General features: G+C 49.5%; 1 protein-coding gene across 1 annotated transcript in view; it reads left to right on the top strand.

Moving 5' to 3' along the window:
• Window positions 1–19,379, top strand: part of tenm4 (teneurin transmembrane protein 4) — a 716,895-nt gene extending 697,516 nt beyond the window's left edge. Inside the window, exon 38 of the mRNA XM_064985425.1 lies at window positions 17,749–19,379. Coding sequence (XP_064841497.1) covers window positions 17,749–18,507 — 759 coding nt within the window. The 3' untranslated portion in view covers window positions 18,508–19,379. The remainder of the gene's footprint in view (window positions 1–17,748) is intronic.
• The last annotated feature ends 118 nt before the right edge of the window (window positions 19,380–19,497 follow it).

The following is a 19,497-nucleotide window of genomic DNA, read 5'->3' on the forward strand; positions in this document are numbered from 1 at the left end:
GTCATCTATAAGTCTCTGCAAGGTAAAGCCCCGCCTTATCTCAGCTCACTGGTCACCATAGCAGCACCGACCCATAGCACGCACTCCAGCAGGTATATCTCTCTGGTCATCCCCAAAACCAACACTTCCTTTGGCCGCCTTTCCTTCCAGTTCTCTGCTGCCAATGACTGCAACGAACTGCAGAAATCACTGAAGCTGGAGACTCATATCTCCCTCTCTAACTTTAAGCATCAGCTGTCAGAGCAGCTTACCGATCATTGTACCTGTACACAGCCCATCTGTAAATAGCACATCCAACTACCTCCTCTCCATATTGTTATTTATCCTCTTGCTCTTTTGTACCCCCGTATCTCTACCTGCACATCATCATCTGCACATCTACCACTCCAGTGCTAAATTGTAATTATTTTCGCCTCTATGGCCTATTTATTGCCTTACCTCCCTAATCTTCTACATTTGCACACACTGTACATAGATGTTTCTATTTTTCTTTTAGCTGATTTAGATGAAGGGGATTTAAGGCTGTTACTTTAATAGGCACTTACTATAGTCATCTTTTTATTTAACCTCTTCAGATGGGAAAATGTGTTTTTTAATTAAATTGATAATCTTTATGTTTGGTGAAATAAAACGGGGGTTTTACCCAAAAAGGGACTCATTTCATGGAAGACCTGCCTCTTCATACCCCGTGGAGTCTTAGCCTGGTCCCAGATCTCTTTGTCTTTCAAACACAAAACCTTGTTATTTGCACCATAGGAGTTGGCAATACTGCACAAACAGATCTGGGACCAGGCTAGAAGTATCTACTGCAGGTAATCTGTTGGAATTGAGAAGGAATTAACAGACCTGGGACCAGGCTAGAAGTATCTACTGCAGGTAATCTGTTGGAACTGAGAAGGAATTAGGAGATAACAAATCAGTTTTGCTGGTGTGTTAGACAGACTGATCATATGAGAGAGAGAGAGACTCATGCAGAATTCTGCAAAAATATCCTCAGTGTACAACGTAAAATATAAAATAATGCAGAGCAGAATTAGGCCGATACCCGCTAATTATCCAAATCCAGAAAATAGTCGTTAAATTCTGACCACGGTGACTGACCCAAACTTAAAGAAAGCTTTGACTATGTACAGACTCAGTGAGCATAGCCTTGCTATTGAGAAAGGCCGCCGTAGGCAGACAAGACAAGACAAGCTACACTGCCCACACAATGAGGTGGAAACTGAGCTGCACTTCCTAACCTCCTGCCAAATGTATGACCATATTAGAGACACATACAGTGCCTTGCGAAAGTATTCGTCCCCTTGAACTTTGCGACCTTTTGCCACATTTCAGGCTTCAAACATAAAGATATAAAACTGTATTTTTTTGTGAAGTATCAACAACAAGTGGGACACAATAATGAAGTGGAACGACATTTATTGGATATTTCAAACTTTTTTAACAAATCAAAAACTGAAAAATTGGGCGTGCAAAATTATTCAGCCCCTTTACTTTCAGTGCAGCAAACTCTCTCCAGAAGTTCAGTGAGGATCTCTAAATGATCCAATGTTGACCTAAATGACTAATGATGATAAATACAATCCACCTGTGTGTAATCAAGTCTCTGTATAAATGCACCTGCACTGTGATAGTCTCAGAGGACCGTTAAAAGCGCAGAGAGCATCATGAAGAACAAGGAACACACCAGGCAGGTCCGAGATACTGTTGTGAAGAAGTTTAAAGCCGGATTTGGATACAAAAAGATTTCCCAAGCTTTAAACATCCCAAGGAGCACTGTGCAAGCGATAATATTGAAATGGAAGGAGTATCAGACCACTGCAAATCTACCAAGACCTGGCCGTCCCTCTAAACTTTCAGCTCATACAAGGAGAAGACTGATCAGAGATGCAGCCAAGAGGCCCATTATCACTCTGGATGAACTGCAGAGATCTACAGCTGAGGTGGGAGACTCTTTCCATAGGACAACAATCAGTCGTATATTGCACAAATCTGGCCTTTATGGAAGAGTGGCAAGAAGAAAGCCATTTCTTAAAGATATCCATAAAAAGTGTTGTTTAAAGTTTGCCACAGGCCACCTGGGAGACACACCAAACATGTGGAAGAAGGTGCTCTGGACAGATGAAACCAAAATGTAACTTTTTGGCAACAATGCAAAACGTTATGTTTGGCGTAAAAGCAACACAGCGCATCACCCTGAACATACCATCCCCACTGTCAAACATGGTGGTGGCAGCATCATGGTTTGGGCCTGCTTTTCTTCAGAAAGAGAGACTGATCATATGAGAGAGAGGGTTTTAGTTTTTATAAAACCTTTATTTTATACTCAAGTATTAACACAAATAATGCCAAATGAAACAGCAAATGTGTCGTTCTTAAATAAACATTAAAACAATTGTAATACATAAAAAAAACATTTACATTCAATTTATTTCATCAACAAAATAGTTTCCCTCCACGAAACATTCCGCTCCTTCCAGCAATGGGAGATCTTTTACAGCCGAGAAGAACTCAAAAATCCACTTTGACTAATCCTTTATAAACACATCTTACATCCTGCCCATATGCCGTGTCAATCTTGTGTTTCCTACTCAGAAAACTTGACATCTTAGCTTGTCCCAAAATAACAGTTCTGTTGCTTACTATAGTGAACATCTCCCCTACAGCTGTAAACAAAGACTCTAGTATTTCAGAGAGAGGCTTTATCCTCTCACTCCATAAAACAGTGTTATTGAACATCTCCCCTACAGCTGTAAACAAAGACTCTAGTATTTCAGAGAGAGGCTTTATCCTCTTACTCCATAAAACAGTGTTATTGAACATCTCCCCTACAGCTGTAAACAAAGACTCTAGTATTTCAGAGAGAGGCTTTATCCTCTCACTCCATAAAACAGTGTTATTGAACATCTCCCCTACAGCTGTAAACAAAGACTCTAGTATTTCAGAGAAGCTTTATCCTCTCACTCCATAAAACAGTGTTATTGAACATCTCCCCTACAGCTGTAAACAAAGACTCTAGTATTTCAGAGAGAGGCTTTATCCTCTTACTCCATAAAACAGTGTTATTGAACATCTCCCCTACAGCTGTAAACAAAGACTCTAGTATTTCAGAGAAGCTTTATCCTCTCACTCCATAAAACAGTGTTATTGAACATCTCCCCTACAGCTGTAAACAAAGACTCTAGTATTTCAGAGAGAGGCTTTATCCTCTTACTCCATAAAACAGTGTTATTGAACATCTCCCCTACAGCTGTAAACAAAGACTCTAGTATTTCAGAGAGGCTTTATCCTCTCACTCTATAAAACAGTGTTATTGAACATCTCCCCTACAGCTGTAAACAAAGACTCTAGTATTTCAGAGAGGCTTTATCCTCTCACTCTATAAAACAGTGTTATTGAACATCTCCCCTACAGCTGTAAACAAAGACTCTAGTATTTCAGAGAGGCTTTATCCTCTCACTCTATAAAACAGTGTTATTGAACATCTCCCCTACAGCTGTAAACAAAGACTCTAGTATTTCAGAGAGAGGCTTTATCCTCTCACTCCATAAAACAGTGTTATTGAACATCTCCCCTACAGCTGTAAACAAAGACTCTAGTATTTCAGAGAAGCTTTATCCTCTCACTCCATAAAACAGTGAAACATTGTTTCTCCCCCCATTACATATCACCAGTCCCCTGTACAGTGTTCTCCATGCTGGCTTTACCTTGTCATCAACACCCCCCATTACATATCACCAGTCCCCTGTACAGTGTTCTCCATGCTGGCTTTACCTTGTCATCAACACCCCCCATTACATATCACCAGTCCCCATCAACACCCCCCATTACATATCACCAGTCCCCTGTACAGTGTTCTCCATGCTGGTTTTACCTTGTCATCAACACCCCCCATTACACATCACCAGTCCCCTGTACAGTGTTCTCCATGCTGGTTTTACCTTGTCATCAACACCCCCCATTACATATCACCAGTCCCCTGTACAGTGTTCTCCATGCTGGCTTTACCTTGTCATCAACACCCCCATTACATATCACCAGTCCCCTGTACAGTGTTCTCCATGCTGGCTTTACCTTATCATCAACACCCCCCATTACATATCACCAGTCCCCATCAACACCCCCCATTACATATCACCAATCCCCTGTACAGCGTTCTCCATGCTGGTTTACCTTGTCATCAACACCCTCCATTACATATCACCAGTCCCCATCAACACCCCCCATTACATATCACCAGTCCCCTGTACAGCGTTCTCCATGCTGGCTTTACCTTGTCATCAACACCCCCATTACATATCACCAGTCCCCATCAACACCCCCCATTACATATCACCAGTCCCCTGTACAGTGTTTTCCATGCTGGTTTTACCTTGTCATCAACACCCCCCATTACATATCACCAGTCCCCTGTACAGCGTTCTCCATGCTGGCTTTACCTTGTCATCAACACCCCCCATTACATATCACCAGTCCCCATCAACACCCTCCATTACATATCACCAGTCCCCATCAACACCCCCCATTACATATCACCAGTCCCCATCAACACCCCCCATTACATATCACCAGTCCCCTGTACAGTGTTCTCCATGCTGGCTTTACCTTGTCATCAACACCCCCCATTACATATCACCAGTCCCCTGTACAGTGTTCTCCAAGCTGGCTTTACCTTGTCATCAACACCCCCCATTACATATCACCAGTCCCCTGTACAGTGCTCTCCATGCTGGTTTTACCTTGTCATCAACACCCCCCATTACATATCACCAGTCCCCTGTACAGTGTTCTCCATGCTGGCTTTACTTTGTCATCAACACCCCCAATTACATATCACCAGTCCCCATCAACACCCTCCATTACATATCACCAGTCCCCTGTACAGTGCTCTCCATGCTGGCTTTACCTTGTCATCAACACCCCCCATTACATATCACCAGTCCCCATCAACACCCCCCATTACATATCACCAGTCCCCTGTACAGTGTTCTCCATGCTGGCTTTACCTTGTCATCAACACCCCCATTACATATCACCAGTCCCCATCAACACCCCCATTACATATCACCAGTCCCCATCAACACCCCCCATTACATATCACCAGTCCCCTGTACAGTGTTCTCCATGCTGGCTTTACCTTGTCATCAACACCCCCCATTACATATCACCAGTCCCCATCAACACCCCCCATTACATATCACCAGTCCCCATCAACACCCCCATTACATATCACCAGTCCCCTGTACAGTGTTCTCCATGCTGGCTTTACCTTGTCATCAACACCCCCCATTACATATCACCAGTCCCCTTCAACACCCCCCATTACATATCACCAGTCCCCTGTACAGTGTTCTCCATGCTGGCTTTACCTTGTCATCAACACCCCCATTACATATCACCAGTCCCCATCAACACCCCCATTACATATCACCAGTCCCCTGTACAGTGTTCTCCATGCTGGCTTTACCTTGTCATCAACACCCCCCATTACATATCACCAGTCCCCATCAACACCCCCCATTACATATCACCAGTCCCCTGTACAGTGTTCTCCATGCTGGCTTTACCTTGTCATCAACACCCCCATTACATATCACCAGTCCCCTGTACAGTGTTCTCCATGCTGGCTTTACCTTGTCATCAACACCCCCATTACATATCACCAGTCCCCTGTACAGTGTCCTCCATGCTGGCTTTACCTTGTCATCAACACCCCCATTACATATCACCAGTCCCCATCAACACCCCCATTACATATCACCAGTCCCCTGTACAGTGTTCTCCATGCTGGCTTTACCTTGTCATCAACACCCCCATTACATATCACCAGTCCCCATCAACACCCCCCATTACATATCACCAGTCCCCTGTACAGTGTTCTCCATGCTGGCTTTACCTTGTCATCAACACCCCCATTACATATCACCAGTCCCCTGTACTGTGCTCTCCATGCTGGTTTTACCTTGTCATCAACACCCCCCATTACATATCACCAGTCCCCTGAACAGTGTTCTCCATGCTGGCTTTACTTTGGCATCAACACCCTCCATTACATATCACCAGTCCCCTTTAGTAACGGTGGCTTGTACAGTGTTCTCATAATAAACCCCAGGAAGAGTAGCTGCTGCCTTGGCAGGAACTAATGTGGATCCATAATAAACCCCAGGAAGAGTAGCTGCTGCCTTGGCAGGAACTAATGGGGATCCATAATAAACCCCAGGAAGAGTAGCTGCTGCCTTGGCAGGAACTAATGAGGATCCATAATAAACCCCAGGAAGAGTAGCTGCTGCCTTGACAGGAACTAATGGGGATCCATAATAAACCCCAGGAAGAGTAGCTGCTGCCTTGGCAGGAACTAATGGGGATCCATAATAAACCCCAGGAAGAGTAGCTGCTGCCTTGGCAGGAACTAATGGGGATCCATAATAAACCCCAGGAAGAGTAGCTGCTGCCTTGACAGGAACTAATGGGGATCCATAATAAACCCCAGGAAGAGTAGCTGCTGCCTTGACAGGAACTAATGGGGATCCATAATAAACCCCAGGAAGAGTAGCTGCTGCCTTGGCAGGAACTAATGGGGATCCATAATAAACCCCAGGAAGAGTAGCTGCTGCCTTAGCAGGATCTAATGGGGATCCATAATAAACCCCTGGAAGAGTAGCTGCTGCCTTGGCAGGAACTAATGGGGATCCATAATAAACCCCTGGAAGAGTAGCTGCTGCCTTGGCAGGATCTAATGGGGATCCATAATAAACCCCTGGAAGAGTAGCTGCTGCCTTGGCAGGAACTAATGGGGATCCATAACAAACCCCAGGAAGAGTAGCTGCTGCCTTGGCAGGAACTAATGGGGATCCATAATAAACCCCAGGAAGAGTAGCTGCTGCCTTGGCAGGAACTAATGGGGATCCATAATAAACCCCAGGAAGAGTAGCTGCTGCCTTGACAGGAACTAATGGGGATCCATAATAAACCCCAGGAAGAGTAGCTGCTGCCTTGGCAGGAACTAATGGGGATCCATAATAAACCCCAGGAAGAGTAGCTGCTGCCTTGGCAGGAACTAATGGGGATCCATAATAAACCCCAGGAAGAGGAGCTGCTGTCTTGGCAGGAACTAAAGGGGATCCATAATAAACCCCAGGAAGAGGAGCTGCTGCCTTGACAGGAACTAATGGGGATCCATAATAAACCCCAGGAAGAGGAGCTGCTGCCTTGACAGGAACTAATGGGGTCCATAATAAACCCCAGGAAGAGTAGCTGCTGCCTTGACAGGAACTAATGGGGTCCATAATAAACCCCAGGAAGAGTAGCTGCTGCCTTGGCAGGAACTAATGGGGATCCATAATAAAGCCCAGGAAGAGTAGCTGCTGCCTTGGCAGGAACTAATGGGGTCCATAATATTCCCCAGGAAGAGTAGCTGCTGCCTTGGCAGGAACTAATGGGGATCCATAATAAACCCCAGGAAGAGTAGCTGCTGCCTTGGCAGGAACTAATGGGGTCCATAATAAACCCCAGGAAGAGTAGCTGCTGCCTTGGCAGGAACTAATGGGGATCCATAATAAACCCCCAGGAAGAGTAGCTGCTGCCTTGACAGGAACTAATGGGGATCCATAATAAACCCCAGGAAGAGTAGCCTCCTCCCCCTTCATCTTCCTATAGTGTCCTCCTCCTCCCCCCTTCATCTTCCTATAGTGTCCTCCTCCTCCCCCCCTTCATCTTCCTATAGTGTCCTCCTCCTCCTCCCCCCCTTCATCTTCCTATAGTGTCCTCCTCCCCCCCTTCATCTTCCTATAGTGTCCTCCTCCTCCCCCCTTCATCTTCCTATAGTGTCCTCCTCCTCCCCCCCTTCATCTTCCTATAGTGTCCTCCTCCTCCTCCCTTCATCTTCCTATAGTGTCCTCCTCCCCCCCTTCATCTTCCTATAGTTGAGTCCTCCTCCTCCCCCTTCATCTTCCTATAGTGTCCTCCTCCTCCTCCCTTCATCTTCCTATAGTGTCCTCCTCCTCCTCCCTTCATCTTCCTATAGTGTCCTCCTCCCCCCTTCATCTTCCTATAGTGTCCTCCTCCTCCCCCCCTTCATCTTCCTATAGTGTCCCCCTCCTCCTCCCTTCATCTTCCTATAGTGTCCTCCTCCTCCTCCCCCTTCATCTTCCTATACTGTCCTCCTATCCCCCTTCATCTTCCTATAGTGTCCTCCTCCCCCCTTCATCTTCCTATAGTGTCCTCCTCCCCCTTCATCTTCCTATAGTGTCCTCCTCCCCCCTTCATCTTCCTATAGTGTCCTCCTCCTCCCCCCTTCATCTTCCTATAGTGTCCTCCTCCTCCCCCTTCATCTTCCTATAGTGTCCTCCTCCTCCCCCTTCATCTTCCTATAGTGTCCTCCTCCTCCCCCTTCATCTTCCTATAGTGTCCTCCTCCTCCTCCCTTCATCTTCCTATAGTGTCCTCCTCCTCCCCCTTCATCTTCCTATAGTGTCCTCCTCCTCCCCCCCTTCATCTTCCTATAGTGTCCTCCTCCTCCCCCCTTCATCTTCCTATAGTGTCCTCCTCCTCCCTTCATCTTCCTATAGTGTCCTCCTCCTCCCCCCTTCATCTTCCTATAGTGTCCTCCTCCTCCCCCCTTCATCTTCCTATAGTGTCCTCCTCCTCCCCCCTTCATCTTCCTATAGTGTCCTCCTCCTCCCTTCATCTTCCTATAGTGTCCTCCTCCCCCCTTCATCTTCCTATAGTGTCCTCCTCCTCCCCCTTCATCTTCCTATAGTCATCTTCCTATAGTGTCCTCCTCCCCCCCTTCATCTTCCTATAGTATCCTCCTCCTCCCCCCTTCATCTTCCTATAGTGTCTTCCTCCTCCCTTCATCTTCCTATAGTGTCCTCCTCCTCCTCCCTTCATCTTCCTATAGTGTCCTCCTCCTCCTCCTCCTCCCCCCTTAATCTTCCTATAGTGTCCTCCTCCTCCTCCCCCCTTCATCTTCCTATAGTGTCCTCCTCCTCCTCCCTTCATCTTCCTATAGTGTCCTCCTCCTCCCCCTTCATCTTCCTATAGTGTCCTCCTCCTCCCCCTTCATCTTCCTATAGTGTCCTCCTCCTCCTCCCTTCATATTCCTATAGTGTCCTCCTCCTCCCTTCATCTTCCTATAGTGTCCTCCTCCTCCTCCCTTCATCTTCCTATAGTGTCCTCCTCCTCCTCCTCCCCCTTAATCTTCCTATAGTGTCCTCCTCCTCCTCCCCCCTTCATCTTCCTATACTGTCCTCCTCCTCCCCCCTTCATCTTCCTATAGTGTCCTCCTCCTCCCTTCATCTTCCTATAGTGTCCTCCTCCCCCCTTCATCTTCCTATAGTGTCCTCCTCCTCCCCCCTTCATCTTCCTATAGTGTCCTCCTCCTCCTCCCTTCATCTTCCTATAGTGTCCTCCTCCTCCTCCTCCCTTCATCTTCCTATAGTGTCCTCCTCCTCCTCCCTTCATCTTCCTATAGTGTCCTCCTCCTCCTCCCTTCATCTTCCTATAGTGTCCCCCTCCTCCTCCCCCCCTTCATCTTCCTATAGTGTCCTCCTCCCCCCCTTCATCTTCCTATAGTGTCCTCCTCCTCCTCCCTTCATCTTCCTATAGTGTCCTCCTCATCCTCCTCCACCCTTCATCTTCCTATAGTGTCCTCCTCCCCCCTTCATCTTCCTATACTGTCCTCCTCCTCCCCCCTTCATCTTCCTATAGTGTCCTCCTCCTCCCCCCTTCATCTTCCTATAGTGTCCTCCTCCCCCTTCATCTTCCTATAGTGTCCTCCTCCTCCCCCCTTCATCTTCCTATAGTGTCCTCCTCCTCCCCCCTTCATCTTCCTATAGTGTCCTCCTCCTCCTCCCCCTTCATCTTCCTATAGTGTCCTCCTCCCCCTTCATCTTCCTATAGTGTCCCCCTCCTCCTCCCCCTTCATCTTCCTATAGTGTCCCCCTCCTCCTCCCCCCCTTCATCTTCCTATAGTGTCCTTCTCCTCCCCCTTCATCTTCCTATAGTGTCCTCCTCCTCCCCCCTTCATCTTCCTATAGTGTCCTCCTCCCCCTTCATCTTCCTATAGTATCCTCCTCCTCCTCCCCCCTTCATCTTCCTATAGTGTCCTCCTCCTCCCCCCTTCATCTTCCTACAGTGTCCTCCTCCCCCTTCATCTTCCTATAGTGTCCTCCTCCTCCCCCTTCATCTTCCTATAGTGTCCTCCTCCCCCCTTCATCTTCCTATAGTGTCCTCCTCCTCCCCCTTCATCTTCCTATAGTATCCTCCTCCTCCCCCCTTCATCTTCCTATAGTGTCTTCCTCCTCCCCCCTTCATCTTCCTATAGTGTCCTCCTCCTCCCCCTTCATCTTCCTATAGTGTCCTCCTCCTCCTCCTCCCCCCTTCATCTTCCTATACTGTCCTCCTCCTCCCCCCTTCATCTTCCTATAGTGTCCTCCTCCTCCCCCCTTCATCTTCCTATAGTGTCCTCCTCCTCCTCCCTTCATCTTCCTATAGTGTCCTCCTCCCCCTTCATCTTCCTATAGTGTCCTCCTCCTCCTCCTCCCTCCCTTCATCTTCCTATAGTGTCCTCCTCATCCTCCTCCACCCTTCATCTTCCTATAGTGTCCTCCTCCCCCCTTCATCTTCCTATACTGTCCTCCTCCTCCTCCCTTCATCTTCCTATAGTGTCCTCCTCCTCCTCCCTTCATCTTCCTATAGTGTCCTCCTCCTCCTCCTCCCCCTTCATCTTCCTATACTGTCCTCCTCCTCCTCCCTTCATCTTCCTATAGTGTCCTCCTCCTCCCTTCATCTTCCTATAGTGTCCTCCTCCTCCCTTCATCTTCCTATAGTGTCCTCCTCCTCCCCCCTTCATCTTCCTATAGTGTCCTCCACCTCCCTTCATCTTCCTATAGTGTCCTCCTCCTCCCTTCATCTTCCTATAGTGTCCTCCTCCTCCTCCTCCCCCCTTCATCTTCCTATAGTGTCCTCCTTCTCCTCCTCCCTTCATCTTCCTATAGTGTCCTCCTCCTCCCCCCTTCATCTTCCTATAGTGTCCTCCTCCTCCCTTCATCTTCCTATAGTGTCCTCCTCCTCCCCCCTTCATCTTCCTATAGTGTCCTCCTCCTCCTCCCTTCATCTCCTTCTCCTAAAGTTGATTCAACTGTGGGATCGGGGCTCCACTAGTACAGAGCTTGCTCAGGAATGACAGCAGGCAGGTGTGAGTGCATCTGCACGCACAGTGAGGCGAAGACTTTTGGATGATGGCCTGGTGTCAAGAAGGGCAGCAAAGAAACCACTTCTCTCCTGGAAAAACATCAGTAACAGACTGATATTCTGCAAAAGGTACAGGGATTGGACTGCTGAGGACTGGGGTAAAGTCATTTTCTCTGATGAATCCCCTTTCCAATTGTTTGGGGCATGTGAACGATGTTGTCACAGTGGTGGACATCCCTCCCTACTTCCCTCCCTCCCTGATCCCACCCTGATCCCTCCCTCCATCCCTCCATCCCTCCCTCCCCGATCCCCCCCTCCCTACATCCCTCCCTCCCTGATCCCTCCCTCCCTGATCCCTCCCTGATATCTCCCTGATCCCTCCCTCCCTGATCCCTCCCTGATATCTCCCTGATCCCTCCCTCCCTGATCCCTCCCTGATATCTCCCTGATCCCTCCCTCCCTGATGCCTCCCTGATCTCTCCGTGATCCCTCCCTCCCTGATCCCTCCCTGACCTCTCCCTGATCCCTCCCTAATCTCTCCCTGATCCCTCCATGATCTCTCCCTGATCCCTCCCTGATCCCTCCCTGATATATCCCTCCCTCCCTGATCCCTCCCTCCCTGATCCCTCCCCCCTGATCCCTCCCTGATCCGTCCCTCCCTCGCTACACCCCTCCCTGATCAATCCCTCCCTCGCTACACCCCTCTCTGATGCATCCCTCCCTCCCTGATCCATCCCTCCCTCCGTCCCTCCCTCCCTGATCCATCCCTCCCCCCTCCCTGATCTCTCCATCCCTCCCTCCCTCCCTGATCTCTCCCTGATCCCTCCCTGATCCATCCCTCTCTGATCCATCTCTCCCTGATCCCTCCCTGATCTCTCCCTGATCCCTCCCTGACCTCTCCCTGATCCCTCCCTCCCTGATCCCTCCCTGATCTCTCCCTGATCCCTCCCTCCCTGATCCCTCCCTGATCTCTCCCTGATCTCTCCCTCGTCCCTCCCTGATCTCTCCCTGATCCCTCCCTGATCTCTCCCTGATCCCTCCCTGATCTCTCCCTGATCTCTCCCTGATCCCTCCCTGATCTCTCCCTCATCCCTCCCTCCCTGATCCATCCCTCCCTGACCTCTCCCTGATCCCTCCCTCCCTGATCCATCCCTCCCTGATCTCTCCCTGATCCTTCCCTCCCTGATCCCTCCCTGATCTCTCCCTGGTCCCTCCCTGATCTCTCCCTGATCCCTCCCCCCCTCCCTGATCCATCCCTCCCTGATCCCTCCCTGATCTCTCCCTGATCCCTCCCTCCCTGATACCTCTCTGATCCCTCCCTGATCCCTCCCTGATATATCCCTCCCTCCCTGATCCCTCCCTACATCCCTCCCTGATCCATCCCTGCATCCCTCCCTGATCCCTCCCTCCCTACATCCCTCCATCCCTCCAATCCTCCCTCCATGATCCATCCCTCCCTCCCTGATCCCTCTCTCCCTGATCCATCCCTCCCTCCCTACATCTCTCCCTGATCCATCCCTCCCTCCCTGATCCCCCCCTTCCACCCTCCCTCCCTGATCCCTCCCTCCCTCCATCCCTCCCTGATCCAACCCTCCCTCCCTACATCCCTCCCTACATCCCTCCCTGATCCATCCCTCCCTCCCTACATCCCTCCCTGATCCCTCCCTCCCTCCCTACATCCCTCCCTGATCCCTCCCTCCCTGATCCATGCTTGATCCCCGGGATAACTGACCGGGAACATAGCATAAAGCTAGTTGGCGCGGTAAACAACCGTGCCCTGCGTGTGTGTTGTGTCAAGGGTGTGAAGAGTCCCTCAGGTCATAACTTGCCCCCCGCTGGCTCTGCTCCACAGCTGAACCCCCCCAGCCAGACCCCTGCCACTAGGGCTCGCTCACTGGTCACGCACACACGCAAAGGCAATGGACTGGCCAAAGCAGAGAGGCTGCCTGTTTGGTGCAACCTGCCCTCGGGGGTAGAGAAGGAGGGGTGAGAGAGAGAGTGGGGGTAGAGAGAGTGGGGGCGTTGGCTGGGCCAGCAGAGAGTCAGAATTAGACAGAATTGTCCCAGAATTGGGACAACAAAGACAACCCTCTCTGCTCAGGCGATGTCAGAGGAGGCAGGGCACAGCGGTCGCTATATTGTTCAGATCAGCCACCAACAGGGCATTGACTCTCTCCCACCCCAGATCACTCTCTCTCCCTCTCTCCCTAACTCTCCCTCTCTCCCTAACTCTCTCTCTCTCCCTAACTCTCTCTCTCTCCCTAACTCTCTCTCTCTCTCCCTAACTCTCTCTCTCTCTCCCTAACTCTCTCTCTCTCCCTAACTCTCTCTCTCCCTAACTCTCTCTCTCTCCCTAACTCTCTCGCTCTCTCTCTCCCTCTCTCCCTAACTCTCTCTCTCTCTCCCTAACTCTCTCTCTCTCTTTCTCTCTCCCTTACTCTCTCTCTCTCTCTCTCCCTAACTCCCCCTCTCTCTCCCCCTAACTCTCTCTCTCCCTAACTCTTTCTCTCCGAACTCTCTCTCTCCCTAACTCTCTCTCTCTCCCTAACTCTCTCGCTCTCTCTCTCTCCCTCTCTCCCTAACTCTCTCTCTCTCTCTCTTTCTCTCTCCCTTACTCTCTCTCTCTCTCTCTCCCTAACTCCCCCTCTCTCTCCCCCTAACTCTCTCTCTCCCTAACTCTTTCTCTCCCTAACTCTTTCTCTCCCTAACTCTCTCTCTCCCTAACTCTCTCTCCCTAACTCTCTCTCTCTCACTAACTCTCTCTCTCTCTCTCCCAAACTCTCTCTCTTTCTCTCTTTCTCTCCCTCCCTAACTCTCTCTCTCCCTAACTCTCTCTCTCCCGAACTCTCTCTCTCCCTAACTCTCTCTCTCTCCCTAACTCTCTCTCTCCCTCCCTAACTCTCTCTCTCTCCCGAACTCTCTCTCTTTCTCTCTCTCTCTCTCTCCCTAACTCTCTCTCTCCCTCCCTAACTCTTTCTCTCCCTAACTCTCTCTCTCCCTAACTCTCTCTCCCTAACTCTCTCTCACTCTCTCTCTCTCCCTAACTCTCTCTCTCTCTCCCAAACTCTCTCTCTTTCTCTCTTTCTCTCCCTCCCTAACTCTCTCTCTCTCCCTAACTCTCTCTCTCTCCCGAACTCTCTCTCTTTCTCTCTCTCTCTCTCTCCCTAACTCTCTCTCTCTCCCTAACTCTCTCTCTCTCCCGAACTCTCTCTCTTTCTCTCTCTCTCTCTCTCCCTAACTCTCTCTCTCCCTCCCTAACTCTCTCTCTCTCCCTAACTCTCTCTCTCTCCTGAGGAGGATCTGTGGTGTTGTCAGCTAACATTAGAGCAGTAGTAGGATTAGTTTTACTGCTCAGGAGACACAAAGCTTGGTCCCTTCAGGAATTATAGTAAATATAGACACCCTGATTCTTCTTCTGTATTCGGCTGTGTGTAGCTGTCAGAAACAGGGCGATTCACCATACATGTCACGACCGATCAGAGAGACGAGGATTTACTAACAAACACCTCTGGCCTTGACAATGAGACATTTACAACTTCACAGATATAGAGTGCAGTGGGAGGGCCGTGTGTGTGTGTGTGTGTGTGTGTGTGTGTGTGTGTGTGTGTGTGTGTGTGTGTGTGTGTGTGTGTGTGTGTGTGTGTGTGTGTGTGTGTGTGTGTGTGTGTGTGTGTGTGTGTGTGTGTGTGTGTGTGTGTGTGTGTGTGTGTGTGTGTGCGTGCGTGTCTTGATTTCATACGTATGGGTGTGGTGAAACACTGAGTGGACAAAACATTAAGAACACCTTCCCAATATTGAGTTGCATCCCCCCTTTTGCCTTCAGGACAGCCTCAATTCATTGGGGCATGGACTCTACAAGGTCTTTAAAGCGTTCCACAGGGCATGGACTCTACAAGGTCTTTAAAGAGTTCCACAGGGCATGGACTCTACAAGGTCTTTAAAGAGTTCCACAGGGCATGGACTCTACAAGGTCTTTAAAGAGTTCCACAGGGCATGGACTCTACAAGGTCTTTAAAGAGTTCCACAGGGCATGGACTCTACAAGGTCTTTAAAGAGTTCCACAGGGCATGGACTCTACAAGGTCTTTAAAGCGTTCCACAGGGCATGGACCCTACAAGGTCTTTAAAGCGTTCCACAGGGCATGGACTCTACAAGGTCTTTAAAGCGTTCCACAGGGCATGGACTCTACAAGGTCTTTAAAGCGTTCCACAGGGCATGGACTCTACAAGGTCTTTAAAGCGTGCTACAGGGCATGGACTCTACAAGGTGTCGAAAGTGTTCCACAGGGAGGCTGGCCCATGTTGACTCCAATGCTTTGTACTGATGTCTTGCTGGATGTCCTTTGGGTGGTGGACCATTCTGGTACACACAGGAAACTGTTGAGTGTGAAAAACCCAGCAGCGTTGCAGTTCTTGACACAAACCGGTGCTCCTGGCTCCTACTACCATACCCTGTTTAAAGGCACTTCAATATTTTGTCTTGTCCGTTCACCCTCTGAACGACACACAGACACAGTCCATGTCTCAAGACTTAAAAATCCTTCTTTGACCCGTCTCCTCCCCTTTATCTACACTGATTGAAGTGGATTTAACAGGTGACATCAATAAGGGATCATAACCTGGATTCACCTGGTCTGTCGATGTCATGGGAAGAGCAGGTGTTCCTAATGTTTTGTAAACTCAGTGTATAAAAATCCTTTTGAGGTTTTATCCTCCGTTGAGGTTTATTGAAATCCGTCTTCCAGAATTTATGAAAGTAATTGATTTTCCTCAAACTTTTTTTTTTCTTGATGGTAAAAGATATTTATTCGTCTTTAAATATCCTTCCTCTAACAGCTGTTAGATGTAGTGGGATTCATTCACAGGTAGTTGGGTCTTAATCTCATTTTATAATACATTTCAGACGGGAGACAACCACAGAAGAACCACAGAAGAAGAAGTGTGTTATCTGAACGTCCCCGATATTGTAGAAACCTGTTAAAATGAGGGTGCTGTCACACACCTCAACATGGCGTACAATGTGTTAACGCTGCATGATCAGAAACTAAGAAATAGGTGGTAATGAACCAGTGTGTGTGTGCGTGTGTGTGTGTCTGTGTGTGTGTGTGTGTGTGTGTGTGTGTGTGTGTGTGTGCGTGTGTGTGTGTGTGTGTGTGTGTGTGTGTGTGTGTGTGTGTGTGTGTGTGTGTGTGTGTGTGTGCGTGCGTGCGTGCGTGCGTGTGCCGAGACTCTGGGAAAGAGAATCAGTGTCCTGCTGAGATGTGTTTTCTCAGTGAGACATCAGGAAAGGAAGAAGGAGGAGAAGGGAGGAAGAGGAGGGAGGAAGAGGAGGGAGGAAGAGAAGGGAGGCAGAGAAGAGAGGAGGAAGAGAAGGGAGACAGAGAAGAGAGGAGGAAGAGGAGGGAGGCAGAGAAGAGAGGAGGAAGAGAAGGGAGGCAGAGAAGAGAGGAGGAAGAGGAGGGAGGCAGAGGAGGGAGGAAGAGGAGGGAGGCAGAGAAGAGAGGAGGAAGAGAAGGGAGGCAGAGGAGGGAGGAAGAGGAGGGAGGCAGAGAAGAGAGGAGGAAGAGAAGGGAGGCAGAGGAGGGAGGAGGAAGAGGAGGGAGGCAGAGAAGAGAGGAGGAAGAGGAGGGAGGCAGAGAAGAGAGGAGGAAGAGAAGGGAGGCAGAGAAGAGAGGAGGAAGAGGAGGGAGGCAGAGAAGAGAGGAGGAAGAGAAGGGAGGCAGAGAAGAGAGGAGGAAGAGGAGGGAGGCAGAGAAGAGAGGTGGAAGAGGAGGGAGGCAGAGGAGGGAGGAAAAGAAGGGAGGAGGAGAAGGGATGCAGAGAAGAGAGGAAGAGAAGGGAGGAGGGAGGAAGAGAAGGGATGCAGAGAAGAGAGGAAGAGAAGAGAGGAGGGAGGAAAAGAAGGGAGGAAGAGGAGGGAGGAGGGAGAAAGAGGAGGGAGGAAGATAAGAGAGGAGGGAGGAAAAGAAGGGAGGAAGAGGAGGGAGGAGGGAGAAAGAGGAGGGAGGAAGATAAGAGAGGAGGGAGGAAAAGAATGGAGGAAGAGGAGGGAGGAACAGGATATGTGAAATAAGCTAGAGATGGGAAACATGGACTGTTAGAGAGGCAACTTTACAATCAACAAAATCATTCACACATAATCTTTCCAGTGTCATGTTTGGCAAAGATTTGAATTAGGAGAAAGATGTTTTCTTCTGCTTGTGTTAGTGTGTGATTATGGTGTGACTCACTAACCACTGCTCATGGTGTTCTTCTTTCAAACATGTCCTGTTGTTGTTGTTGTGGTGTTTCTGTTGTTGTGTTTGTGTTGTTGTGTTTGTGTTGTTGTGTTTGTGTTGTTGTGTTTGTGTTGTTGTTGTGTTTGTGTTTGTGTTATGTTTTTGTTGTTATGTTTTTGTTGTTGTGTTTGTGTTATGTTTTTGTTGTTGTGTTTGTGTTATGTTTTTGTTGTTGTGTTTGTGTTATGTTTTTGTTGTGTTTTTGTTGTTGTTGTTGTTGCAGTCAATCCCAGGCCTACTAACCAATGTCATTCTGTTGTGTTTTGTTGTTGTTGTTAGTCTATCCTTGGCGTGCAGTGTGAGGTCCAGAGACAGCTGAAGGCCTTCGTGAAGCTGGAGCGCTTCGGGCAGATTTACGGTGCCAGCGCCGCAGGATGCCCCCAGGCTGCCCCGAAGACCCTCTTCGCCTCTGGAGGATCCATCTTCGGCAAGGGCGTGAAATTCGCCATCCGCCACGGCCGTGTCAGCACTGACATCATCAGCCTGGCCAATGAGGACGGTCGACGCATGGCAGCGGTTCTCAATGACGCGTTCTACCTCCAGGACCTCCACTTCACCGTCGACGGCATGGACACACATCACTTCCTCAAGCTGGGGTCCGTGGAGGGCGACCTGTCACTCATCGGGATGACCGTAGGACGCCGTACCCTGGAGACGGGCGTCAACGTGACGGTGTCTCAGGTCAACGCTGTGCTGAACGGCAGGACTAGGCGCATCACGGACATTCAGCTTCAATACGGCGCTCTGAGCCTCAACACTCGGTATGGTAGTTCCCTGGATGAGGAGAAGGCCAGGGTTCTGGAGTCGGCCAGGCAGAGGGCTGTAGCACAGGCCTGGACCAGGGAGCGTCAGAGACTGAGGGAGGGAGAGGAGGGCTCGCGCTCCTGGACGGAGGGAGAGAAGCAACAGCTGCTGGGGTCGGGGAAGGTGGCAGGGTACGACGGGTACTTCGTGGTGTCTGTGGACCAGTTCCCGCAGCTGTCAGACAGCGTCAACAACATTCACTTCATGAGGCAGAGCGAGATGGGCCGAAGGTGACATGATCAACAACTGGAACCTGTTTAGCCACTGGAGTGAGAGATGTCTTAAAGGGAACCCTATTCCCTATGTAGTGCACTACTTTTTGACCAGCCCTATGGAACCCTATTCCCTATATAGTGCACTACTTTAGACCAGAGCCCTATGGAACCCTATTCCCTATATAGTACACTACTTTTGACCAGGGCCCCTCAGCCTCAGGGGTAGTTCACTATGTAGAGGATAGGGGGCCCTTTTGTTCAGACACAGCGTTGGTGGCCACAAAGTATAACTAAGGACTTGTTGCCAAAGACAGTTACAAACATGAACACCTTGTAATTTTCTGCTCCTTTGACGTGTGATTAACATGATACACTGAATCAACTCGTAAAGACATGGTGTTGCAGCCACTTGGAAATCAGTTGCTGAACACTGTATTTTACTGTAGAGTGCTACTTCTCCTTCAGAAAAAGACATTCATAAGTCTTTGCTGTTCAAGTGTGGCTGCTAGAGAAAGACATTCTGCCATATCTATTCTGTCTGTGACTTATTTTGGCAATCTGTTTCCCTGTCCCTGTTGGTGACTGTGTTCAAAGGGACTGGACTGGAGAGGAGAGGAGAGGAGATAGGGAAGGGAGAGGAGATAGGAGGAGAGAAAGGGACGGGAGAGGAGAGAGGAGGAGAGAAATGGATGGGAGAGGAGAGAGGGAGAGGAGAGAGAGGGACGGGAGAGGAGAGGAGAGAGGAGGAGAGAGAGGAACGGGAGAGGAGAGATGAGAGAGGGTCCCCGTCCCTCTCTCTCATCCTCTCTCCTCTCCTCTCCTCTCCTCTCCCGAGGAGAGAGAGGGACAGGAGAGGAGATAAGGAAGGGAGAGGAGAGAGGAGGAGAGAAAGGGACGGGAGAGGAGAGAGGAGAGGAGAGAGAGGGACGGGAGAAGAGAGAGGAGGAGAGAGAGGGACGGGAGAGGATAGAGAGGGACAGGAGAGGAGAGAGAGGGACAGGAGAGGTGA

Source organism: Oncorhynchus masou, chromosome 13, assembly GCF_036934945.1.
Source record: "Oncorhynchus masou masou isolate Uvic2021 chromosome 13, UVic_Omas_1.1, whole genome shotgun sequence".
NCBI classification, from domain to species: Eukaryota; Metazoa; Chordata; class Actinopteri; order Salmoniformes; family Salmonidae; genus Oncorhynchus; species Oncorhynchus masou.